Source organism: Dipodomys spectabilis, unplaced genomic scaffold, assembly GCF_019054845.1.
Source record: "Dipodomys spectabilis isolate Male_0828 unplaced genomic scaffold, ASM1905484v1 ptg000004l, whole genome shotgun sequence".
NCBI classification, from domain to species: domain Eukaryota; kingdom Metazoa; phylum Chordata; class Mammalia; order Rodentia; family Heteromyidae; genus Dipodomys; species Dipodomys spectabilis.
The window spans coordinates 9,939,119-9,951,319 of record NW_024870681.1 but is presented as its reverse complement, the minus strand read 5'-3'; the positions used below and the strand labels follow the sequence as shown (position 1 = coordinate 9,951,319).

At 40.9% G+C, this 12,201-nt stretch overlaps 1 protein-coding gene across 2 annotated transcripts in view; it reads left to right on the top strand.

The window, feature by feature from the left end:
• Rps6kb1 (ribosomal protein S6 kinase B1) overlaps nucleotides 1-12,201 on the top strand; it is a 46,817-nt gene that overhangs the window by 13,946 nt on the left and 20,670 nt on the right. For both annotated transcript variants that reach the window (XM_042691073.1, XM_042691081.1), the window contains exons 4-5: nucleotides 780-848; nucleotides 9,222-9,369. In XM_042691073.1, the coding sequence (XP_042547007.1) occupies nucleotides 780-848; nucleotides 9,222-9,369 (217 nt within the window). The remainder of the gene's footprint in view (nucleotides 1-779; nucleotides 849-9,221; nucleotides 9,370-12,201) is intronic.

Sequence of the window (12,201 nt, the reverse complement as noted above, 5' to 3'; positions counted from 1 at the left end):
TATAGACTGAAAATGTTTAATAGCCAGTGTATTTAGTTGAATGGGTAAATAGTAATTTTTGTCAACTATAATTAGTTTTATGTCAAACAATAACATAGCAGCTTGTTCTTGTTTCTTTTCCTGAATGAAGTATATGAAACAATTTAATAGTTTTTAAGTTTGTTAGTGTGTTTTTGGGAACCCTGACTATAGTTGTAAGTAAACTAGGGTTTTATATATAAAATAGCATGTACAATTCATCATTTAGTTATTTCCAAATATTGCCACCAGGTGGCAGCAGACCAAACAGGAAAGTCCCATATTTGCTAGACTACACTAGTAAATTTTAAAATATGTTTCTAGCTGGACATTGGTGGCTCACGCCTGTAATCCTAGCTACTCAGGAGGCTGAGATCTGAGGATCATGGTTCAAATCCAGCCCAGGCAAGGAAAGTCTGTGAGACACTTATCTCCAATAAACCACCAGAAAACCATAAACCACCAGAAAGTGGGAAGTGGTGCTGTGGCTCAAGTGGTAGAGTGCTGTAGAGTGCTCACCTTGAGCTGAAGAGCGCAGAGACAGCGCCCAAGCCCAGAGTTCAAGCCCCATGACCGACAAAAAAGAACCAAAACATAAATAAAAAAATGTTTCTGAAGCTGGTCATTTTTTGAGTTTAGTCTTGTATGGTGCTAGTTTTTATAATAAATTCTATCATATTATATATATCTTATGAATTAAGATAGTATGACCTACATAGTTTGCCTGTTAATAATACAAAAACACTTATTTCTTTATCTAGGTTTTTCAAGTAAGAAAAGTAACAGGAGCAAATACTGGAAAAATATTTGCCATGAAGGTGCTTAAAAAGGTGATTCTTCTCTTCCCTTCTTAATTACTGTAAAAATTTAGCATAAAATTAAAAAAAATGTGCTTATGGGGACTGTTGTTGTAACTCACTAATAGAGTGCATGCTTAGCATACCTGAAGCATTGGGTTCAATTTCCAGCACTATAAAAGATAAAAAGGGCTAGCAGAATAGATCAGGTGGTAGAGTACCTGCATCCTGAGTACAAATCTCAGTACCAGCGCACACACAAAAATTTTTTTCTAACAGTTATCTTCTTAGAATGTGACATATATTGCATTTTTATTCCTGCTTTATTTCTGTGTTGTGAGCATATAGAGAGTATTTTTAATTGTCCTCTGAGGTAATTCTTTTTTTTTTCTTCTCTCTCTTTTTTTTTTAAATTGTGAAAAATACCGTACAGAGGGGTTACAATTACATGGGCAAGGTAATGAGTACATTTCTTATCAAGCATTGTTGCCTCCTCCTTTGTTTCCCCTTCCCATCCCTTCCCATCTTCCCCCCCTCCCCCCAGGTAGTTCTTTTAGCTGTTCAGTCTCCATATTTTTAAGTAATAAACATACGTAGTTACTGCTGGGTTCAGCAGTTTTAGAATGATGTGTTGGGCTCCTGTTATGAAAATTAGGGGTTTTAATCTCTTATTCTCCTTTTTCTCTTCCCTCTTATTTTGGTTTGTTGTCATTGGCTCTATTATTGTCTCACACTTTCCAACAACCCTTAAAAACGCCTGTCTCGTGTTCTTTAGTCAGACTTATTAGATTATCTGTCAGTTTCATTTACTTTGCTAGAGGTCTCTTTTTAGGAGTCTTTTGTTTCTCCATTCTTAGCTTATCGCTCTCTAGGAATGGAGTTCCTTTAGACCTGTCATTAACCGTTGTCCCTAAAATCTTGGCTCCTTCAATACTGGATCCTGTTTTGAGATTTCATGTTTTTCTCTTTCTTATGTCGTTTCCTTGATATGGTAATGATCTGCTTGTAGCTCCTGAGAAAAGGTGTGTGAAAATAAAAATTCTGACATATGTATACATATGTAAGTATACATGCATACATACACACCTACAAACACATATTCCATATTTGAACATTTATTAGACTTTTATACTTGATTGTGTGCATGCATGTATGAATGTTAAGAGTGATGGGGCTGGACATTGACCCCAGAGCTTTGTACATGTCAGGCAAGTACTATACTACTGAGCCCCCTTCGAGTTTTTTTTTTTGTCAGCCATGGGACTTGAACTCTGGGCTTGGGCACTGTCCCTATGCTCTTCAGCTCAAGGTGAGTTCTCTACTGCTTGAGCCACATCGGCACTTCTGGTTTTCTAGTAGTTCATTGGTGATAAGAGTCTCACAGACTTTCCTGCCCCAGCTGGCTTTGAACAGTGATCCTCAGATCTCAGCCTCCTGAGTAGCTAGGATTACAGATGTGAGCTATAGTCGCCTGGCCCCCTTTGAGGGTTTCTTGCTTTCTTGCTTTCTTTCTTTCTCGGTTGTGGGCATGAACTCTGGGCCTGGGCGCTGTCCTTCAGCTCAGGGCTAGCACTCTACCACTTGAGCCATAGCACTACTTCCGGCTTTTCCTGCTTATGTGGTGCCAAGGAATCAAACCCAGGGCCTCATGCATGCAAGGCAAGCACTCTACCACTGAGTCACCTTCCCAGCCCTCTTTAATGTTTTCCTTTGCGTATGAAATGTTTCTCTCTTCTGAGTTCCTGTTCTCTTTTCTTCTTCTTCTTTTTTTTTTGTCGGTCATGGGGCTTGAACTCTGGGCCTGGGCGCTGTCCCTCAGCTCTTCAGCTCAAGGCGAGCGCTCTACCACTTGAGCTACAGCGTCACTTCCGGTTTTCTGGTGGTTTATTGGAGATAGGAGTCTCACGGTCTCTCCTGCCCGGGCTGGCTTTGAACCGAGATCCTCAGATCTCAGCCTCCTGAGTAGCTAGGATTACAGGCGTGAGCCACCAGCGCCCGGCTTTCTTTTTTTTTTTTTTTTGGTCAATGGTGGGGATAGAACTCAGGGTCTGGTTGCTGTCCCTGAGATTGCTTGTGCTCAAGGCTAGCATTCTACCACTTCAAGCCACTTTTGGTTTTCTGGTGGCTAATTTGAGATAAGAGTATCACAGTCTTTCCTGTCCAGGCTTTTTTTTTTTAAAGTAAGTTTTCTTATTGTGAAAATACCATACAGAGGGGGCAGGCTGGTTTTGAACCGTGATCCTCAGAAATCAGCTTCTGAGTAGCTAGAATTACAGGCATGAGCCACCAGTTTATTTTATATTTTTATTATTACATTTTGGGTGGCTTGTTTTAGCCTCTTGAGCTCTCCATCCTCCTGCCTCAGCATCCTGAGTACTAGAATTAAAGTACTATTCAAGATTCTTAAGTAACCAATTTCATATCTGATACCTGGGTTGCCTTATATTAATCATCAATTAAACCATAGTGAAATATGTTCCTGGCACAAATAACTTTAGACCTTTAGTGAAAAAGAAAATGTTGGGCTGGGAAGGTGGCTCAGTGGTATAGCGCTTGCTTTGCATGCATGAGGCCCTGGGTTTGATTCCTCAGCACCACATAAGCAGAAAAAGCTGGAAGTGTCACTGGTTCAAGAGGTAGAATGTTAGCCTTGAGCTGAAGAGCTGAGAGATAGTGCCCAGGATCAGAGTTCAGGCCCTATGACCGGGGGGGAAAAAAAGATGTTGGTTTTTTGTTTACTAATAGTGATAAAGTACATACTAGGAAATCTTAATTACTGCTAAGGGTCATGACTCCTGTCAGCCAAAGCATCATTTGGCTTGGTTATTATTCCTTCTTACTCTTACGGTACTTGCCCTAAGCTTGGCTAGAGGATCAGATACTCTATTCTTCCTTGCTGTCCTCAAACAAGCTTGCAGCAAAAGTAATGAAAGCAGTCAGGTACCAATGACTCATGCCTGTAATCCTAGGTACTTAAGAGGCTAAATCTGAGGTTTGAAGCCAGTCCAAGCAAACAAGTTTATGAGACTTATATCTAATTAGCCAGTAAAAAGCTAGAAGGGGAAGTGTAGCTCACGTGGTAGAGTACCAGCCTTGAGCAAAAAAAAAGGCGATAGCACTCTTGCCCTAAATTCAAGCCCCAGTACTGGCATCAAAAAGAAAAAAAAGTGAAGTGCATTTTAATTTCTGAATCCCTAGATGAGATGACAGTATGCTCTTCCTTTTGAGTTCCTTCTGTTTTAATTCTGGAGACAGAAAATATTACCCTCCCTGACCTAAGAATGTAGGAAGAATGAATATACTTCTTTCCAGGATTAAAGATTAAATTGGAGGGGAAGCTTATGTCCCATTTTCTTTTTTTTTTTTTTTTGGTCCGGTCGTGGGGCCTGAACTCTGGGCCTGGGCGCTGTCCCTCAGCTTTTCAGCTCAAGGCTAGCACTCTACCACTTGAGCCACAGTGCCACTTCCGGCTTTTTTTCTTTTTGCTTATGTGGTGCTGAGGAATCGAACCCAGGGCCTCAGGCATGCAAGGCAAGCGCTCTACCACTGAGCCACCTTCCCAGCCCTGTCCCATTTTCTTAAGTGAGTTGTTTATAACTCACTTAAGTGAGTTGTATATAACCAGATTATATACTTTTTCATAGGAAAGGTCCCATTTGGGTATTGACTCATGGTAGAATGTTGAAAAAAAAACACTGAACAGCCATCTCCTTATTCTACATTTTTGCAACAGAAATGTACTATAGAAACAAATACTCTCATTCTTTTTTTTTTGTTGTTTGTTTGTTTTTTTTTTGGATCCGGTCGTGGGGCCTGAACTCTGGGCCTGGGTGCTGTCCCTCAACTCTTCAGCTCAATATGAGCGCTCTACCACTTGAGCCACAGTGCCACTTCCGGCTTTTTTCTTTATGTGGTGCTCAGGAATCGAACCCAGGACCTCAGTCATGCAAGGCAAGCGCTCTACCATTGAGCCACCTTCCCAGCCCCAAATACTCTCATTCTTGGCATTCATTCACCTACATTATAAAATTCAGAACCTTTGGCCAAAAGTTCAGGATTTGCTGTGTTTCTTCTATTCTACTTTTCATTGAACCATTTGTCTATATGGCAGACATGATGCTAAATACTAAGATTTATAATAAGAGAAATGTTGTCTCTGCTTCTGTACTTACTGTATCATTCAAAGAAAGTATGAATAAATTTAATCTTAAAATTACTTGTGTGCCCTTTGAGAAACCCATTTCTCCTTTGAGAAATAAGCCTATAATCTTCCTGCCCCTATTTCCCACGTTTGTCTACCCCATTTCCTTTTTTTTTCTTCAAATTTATGAAGACTTCAATACCTAACTCAGTCTTTTCCCTCCATGTCCATGTCCAAGTCTTATCATCATAGGTATCTTCACTGTTGTTGTATTACAGACATCACCAATAACCTAGCCTGTTAATACTTTGATGATACCAATTCCTCTGCTTTTACTTCGACACCAAATTCTTAAACTGTTAAATTTTTTTTTGAATCAGCCTAATCAGTATGATCTGCCATATTATTCATTTGCTAGCCACTTTGACCTTGTCAAAGCAAGTCTTAATTTGAACCAGCTTTATTCCTGTATCTCAACTACTAAGCAATGCTGGCAGAAACCACAAAACCTGTAGAGTACTATTGGGAAGATTTATAATCTCCAATTCCTTTTGAACTCTGGGCTTGAACTATGAGCCTGGTTGCTGTCCCTGAGCTCTTCAGCTCAAGGTAAGTGCTCTACCACAGCTCCACTTCCAGTTTTCTGGTGGATAATTGGAAATAAGTTTCATGGACTTTCTTGCCAAGGCTGGCTTTGAACCGTGATCTTCAGATCTCAGCCTCCTGAGTAGCTAGGATTACAGGCATGAGCCATTGGTCCCTGGTTTCTCCAACTCCCTTTTTTTTTTTTTTTGGTTGGTCATGGGGCTTGAACTCTGGGCTTGGGCTCTGTCCTTGTGCTCTTCAGCTCAAGTTGAGCACTCTACCACTTTGAGCCATGGTGCTACTTCCGGTTTTCTAGTGGTTTATTGGAGATAAGAATCTTATGGACTTTCCTGCCCAGGCTGGCTTTGAACTGTGATCCTCCGATCTCAGTGTTCTGAGTATCTAGGATTACAGGTGTTAGCCACCCCCTCCCTAATTAAGAACTCTTTTTTTTGGGGTGGGGGGGTGTCCAGTCGTGGGACCTGAACTCTGGGCCTGGGTGCTGTCCCTCAGGTCTTCAGCTCAAGACTAGTGCTCTACCGCCTCACACAGCTCATATGTGTATTCTTATTTCTCCATACTTGAATAAATGATACCATGCTATCTATCTATACATATACATATATGTACATACACACATACACATACACATATATATGTACTAAAGATGTGTCTGTATTTACTTTTTTTTTTTTTTTGTCTGTCATGAGGCCTGAACTCTGAGCCTGAGCGCTGTCCCTCAGCTCTTCAGCTCTTCAGCTCAAGGCTAGCGCTCTACCACTTGAGCCACAGCGCCACTTCCAGCTTTTTCTGCTGAGGTGGTGCTGAGGAATCGAACCCAGGGCCTCATGCATACAAGGCAAGCACTCTACTACTGAGCCACCTTCCCAGCTCCTATTTACTGTTTTGCATATTGCTTTCATAGAGGTGTTCATTGTTCTTTTTATAGTTTTATTTTCCTACACATTTTTTTTTTTTTGGGTCGGTCGTGGGGCTTGAACTGTGGGGCTGAGCACTGTCCCTCAGCTCTTCAGCTCAAGGTTAGCGCTCTATCACTTGAGCTACATCACCACTTCCGGTTTTGAGTTTCATGGATTTTCCTGCCTGGGCGGCTTTGAACCACTATCCTCAGATCTCAGCCTCCTGAATAGCTAGGATTACAGGTGTGAGCCACCAGTGCCCAGCACATATTGCATTTTCTTTTCTTTTTTTTTTTTTTTTTAATTTTTTTTTGGGGGTGGTCCGGTCGTGGGGCCTGTACTCTGTGCCTGGGCACTGTCCCTCAGCTCTTCAGCTCAAGGCTAGCGCTCTACCACTTGAGCCACAGTGCCACTTCCAGCTTGTTTCTTTTTGCTTATGTGGGCTGAGGAACCGAACCCAGGGCCTCAGGCATGCAAGGCAAGTGCTCTACCACTGAGCCACCTTCCCAGCCCACATATTGTATTTTCTGTAGATCTTCAGACAACATTTTTCTGGCGTTTAATTTTTTTTCCCAGCACTTCACTTTGTACATAATGTTGCAACTAATAACCTTATGTATGCATTTTTCATATTACTATAGGTGTGTACCACAAGGTATCTTCCTAGAATGTAGACTTAGCATATCCAACACAATATTGTAAGGTCCATTCCTGGATGGCGACCAGACCCTACCCAGTACCTGTGTTACCTAGGCAACTGGGACACCTGGAAGAGGTCACATCTGCATCTGCTGAGGTCACATCTGGATCTGATGTGGCCACACCTTTCTCCCACCTGGTCCTACCTCCTCTTACCTGGTCCCACCTCCCTTTACCTGGCCACACCTTTCCCCGTCCCTACCCTAGATAAGGCCTAGCCCAGGACCAGACGCCCTCTTTGCCAGCGGAGTGGAGTGCCAGCCTGACCTGGTCCCAGCAGGTCTACTGAATAAACTTACCCCTTACCTGAATACCACGTGCGTGGTGCTGTTCTTACTCGGCTACCTCTTTTTAAAAACCTAACAAGTATGTCATCTTAAAATAATTTTTGCCCCCACTTCCATTCTGTTGTTAAAATGATTCTATTGTGTACTTCGCAGAAACAGGGTATTATCATTTCTTCCTCCTTCTCCCCCTCCTCCTCCCCTCCCCTTCCCTCTCTTCTTCCTCTTCACCTTCCTACCCCTTTCCTCCCCCTCCCCTTCTCCTCCCCTTCCTCCTCTACTCTTCTTCCTTTTCCTTCTTCCCCTCCTCCCACCTCTCCCCTCCCTCCCTCCCTCCCTCCCTCCTTCCTCCTCCTCCTCCTTCTCCTCCTCCTTTGTCATTCCTGGGGCACAGTCCCCGAGCTCAAGGCTCATGTTAGGCAAGCACTCTACATTAAGCCACATTACCAACCTATCATTTCTTTCTTTCTTTCTTTTTTTTTTTTTTTTTGGTCAGTCATGGGGCTTTAACTCTGGGCTTGGGCACTGCCCCTGAGCTCTAGCTTAAGGCTAGTGCTCTACCACTTGAGCCACAGCACCACTTCTGATTTTCTCATGGTTAATTGGATATGAGAGTGTCACAGATTTTTCTGCCCAGGCTGGCTTTGAACTGTGATCATCAGATCTCAGCCTCCTGAGTAGTTAGAATTATAGTCATGAACCACTGGCACCTGGCTCATTATTTCTTCTTGTATCTGGTTAGTCAACAAGTATAAATTATGTATCTTCAGTCTTTCATCTTTATTTTTCTACCTTGATTTCTCATTTACAAATGCTCCTACTTTTTTCCTACGCTAGCTTTCTTTTTTTTTTTCTTCCAGTCCTGGGGCTTGAACTCAGGGCCTGAGCACTGTCTCTGATGATTTTCTTTTGCTCAAGGCTAGCACTCTACCACTTGAGCCACAGCACCATTTCCAGCCTTTTCTGTTTATGTGGTACTGAGGAATTGAAGCCAGGGCTTCGTGCATGCTAGGCAAGCACGGTACCACTAAGCCACATTCCCAGCCTCCCTCCTATAACTACCTTTCTAAGTCTCCTTTCTTCTCAAATTCCACGATGCTACTAGCACTGTTTTTCTCAAAGTCAAAGGTTATTTGCTATACTCATCTCGAGATTTCTTTTTTGCCTCTAAATTTCCAGTAACTTTGCCTAGATGTTTAACCCCCTCCATTTCTTGGCCTCTGCCTATTTTTCCAATCTTTAACCACTGTAAACCATACTAAACTGCTTGTAGATTTCCTGGATATGTCCTGTTCAGCATTTTTTCCATTGGAATGTCTCTATTCGTTTCCTTCTACATTGTATCTTTCCAAGGTACAGCTCAGGTACCTAGAGGAAAATTTCTTGCCAGGTTGGATGAAGTTCACTCAAAGTGATCTGTGCTCACTTTCATTGACTCACCTTTTTCCCTTATACTCTAGGCCGCACAGATAGGGTGCTCCTCCTGTTAGTTCTGCTTTCTTGGCACAGAGCCTGGAAATACTTAACAGTTAGTGAATATATGAATAAACTTGATTTGCTTGCAGATTTCTTAGAAAATATGTCTTTAGGTTTTCATTTACATGCTTACTGCCAAACAATCAAATACTTTAGATAGAAGCAAATATCTTCTACTTCCCCATCTCAGTTTCTAATGGGTGCTATTCAGTATTGGTCAGGCCACAACATAGATTTTCCAGTTTCTACAGAATAAAAATGTTCACTATTTTGTTCTTATAGCTCATCTCTTTTCCTTTAGGCAATGATAGTAAGAAATGCTAAAGATACAGCTCATACAAAAGCAGAACGGAATATTCTGGAGGAAGTAAAGCATCCCTTCATTGTGGATTTAATTTATGCCTTTCAGACCGGTGGAAAACTCTACCTCATCCTTGAGTATCTCAGTGGTCAGTACACAGTTTGTGTAATTATTTTACATTTACTCCAGAAACTGGGTCTAACCATTGTTTTCCAATGGAAAAATGCTTTTTCCCATTGTGATCAAATAATTCTTAACACTAATGAGCACAGTGAAGTAAGGAATTCAGATGTGAATACGTTTGCAAATAGGAAGGAAACTCCGTTGTTTTCTTATCTATAAAATGTTAGTCCCTTTGTAATAAACCACTTAAACATAATTAGTTGTGCTGGAGTAAGATTATAGAATTCAAATAAACTATTAATACATTTATTTCTAAATTGAAGTGAGAAAACTTGTTGAAAATATTAACGTACCGAAGTTTTGAGATTATATTTTTCCACAAAGAAGTTTTGTTTTGTCATTTGTGGGACTTGAATTCGGGGCCTGGCACTGTCCCTGAGCTCTTTTGCTCAAGACTAGTGTTCTACTACGTTGAGCCACAGTGCCACTAGTGGTTTTCTGGTGATTAATTGCAATCAGAGTCTTTGGGACTTTCCTATCGGGGCTAACTTTAAACTGCAGTCCTCGGATCTCAGCCTCCTGAATAGCTAGGATTACAGGCACGAGCCACAAGCATCCCACCACAAAGGTGTTTTTAATGTAGTTTTAATGATAGGGTATGTAGGAATCATCACATTTTCCACATTTTACCACCTGTTGGAAACCTGTTGCTTCCCATTTCTAAATCACAAGTATATTTTCAGCAAGCACCCTTGAGATTCTTTTTTTTTTTTTCTTTCTTTCTTTTTTTCTGTACTGGTTCTGCAGCTTGAACTCTGGGCTTGGGGACTGACCCTGAGCTTTTGTGTGAAGGCTAGTATTCTACCACTTGATCTACAGCACCACTTCCAGTTTTTTGGGTAGTTTTTGTGGATATAAGAGTCTTACAGATTTTACTGCCTAGGCTGGCTTCGAACTGTGATCCTCAGATCTCAGCCTTCTGAGTGGCTGGGATTATAGACCTGAATCACTGGTACCTGACTCACCCTTGAGATTTCTAAGAAACATATTTCAAAATAGCTCATGACATGGAACAGAAAACTGGAATTTTGCAACTTTTTGTGACTACAGTTTTTTGGTAACTTTATTTTGATAAAATTTCAGACTTAAATAAAAAAACTTTCACCTACTACACAGAATTGAGTATAGTGACCTGTAATCCCAGCACTTGGTAGATAAGAGGCAGGAGGCCAGCCTAATTACATAGTGAGACCCTACCTCTAATAAACAAAAAGAATATTACAAAGAATTCTCATATACTGCTCACCTAGATCCTCCACATATTACCATTTTACACTTGTTTCATCATCCTTTTTATGCCTATGTGTGTACACACACAAACACACACACACACACACACACGATTTTTTTTTTTTGGGTCCGGTTGTGGGGTCTGAACTCTCGGCCTGGGCGCTGTCCCTCAGCTCTTCAGCTCAAGGCTACCTTTCTACCACTTGAGCCACAGCGCCACTTCCGGCTTTTTTTTCCTGCTTATGTGGTGCTGAGGAATCAAACTAAGGACCTCATGCATGCAAAGCAAGCGCTCTACCACTGAGCCACCTTCCCAGCCCCTGCCTATGTTTGTATTATGTGCATATTATACACACACACTCAGATAATTTTCCAGACTGTTTTAAGAGCAATACAGACATTTGCTTTTAAAAACCTCAGTGCTGGCTTTCTAAAATCAAGGACAATCTTTTAGATAATTGTACTAAAATTATCAAAAAATAAGTAGCCAGATGCTGATGGTTTATGCTTATAATCTCAGCTGCTCAGGAGACTGATGTCTTGAGAGTCACATTTCTAAGCTACTCTGGGCTGATAACTCTGAGATTCAACATTCTACAAGTGGTAGAGTTCAGGCATGAGCACAAAAGCCAAGCAAGAACTCAAAGCTCTGAGTTCTGGCACACACACACTAAAAAGAATTTCCTTAGTTTTTTTAAAAATGTGGATCAGTTTCTCTGTCTTTGTCTCTGTGTGCTGGTGGCTCATACATGTAATTTAGCTGCTGTGGAGGCTGAAATCTAAAGATAACAATTTGAAGCCAATCTGGATAGGAAAGTCATTGTGACTCTTACTTCCAAACACCCTCAAAAAGTCAGTAGAGCTGTGGTTCAACTGGTAGAGAGCTAGTCTTGGACAAAAAAGCTCAGATACAGTGCCCAGCACCTGTGTTCAAGGTCCAGAACTGGCGTCAAAAATAAAAATAAAAAAGGAGTGCCAGCCAGTTATTTTGTAGAATGTATCAACTTGGGTTTATCTGATGTTTCTTTAGGATTAGATTCAAGTTCAAGATCATAGAAATGTCATTGTATCTTTTTCAGTGTTCAGAACAGGAGGTACATGGTATTTATATTTTTTGTCCCACTATTGGTGATGTTCACTTTGGTCATATGTGTTAGATGGTATCTGCCAGTTTCTTCCTTTTGTAATTAATAAGTATCTTTTAAGGAGATACTTTGAAATTCTTTAAATATGTCATCTCATCAAGCTTTCATATTTAGTTTTGGCATCCATTGATTCTTGCCTGTAATAATTAACTGAGATGTTTAGCAAATGATTTTTCTTATTCCATCATGCCTTCTTCATTGATTACTTGGCATTCTAATGTATTAAAGAGCTTTCCTTTCTGACCCATTTAAAGATTGCATTTATTCATTTATCTACATCATCATGGACTCCTGGATTCTAAGATTACTAAATGAAATATAGCCCTTTGTTATTTACCTTCATCCTCAAATTGTGCCATGCTTATCACAGAGTCACTTTAAGGATTCTGAAAATATGAAATGCTAGCATTCACTAAAATTAG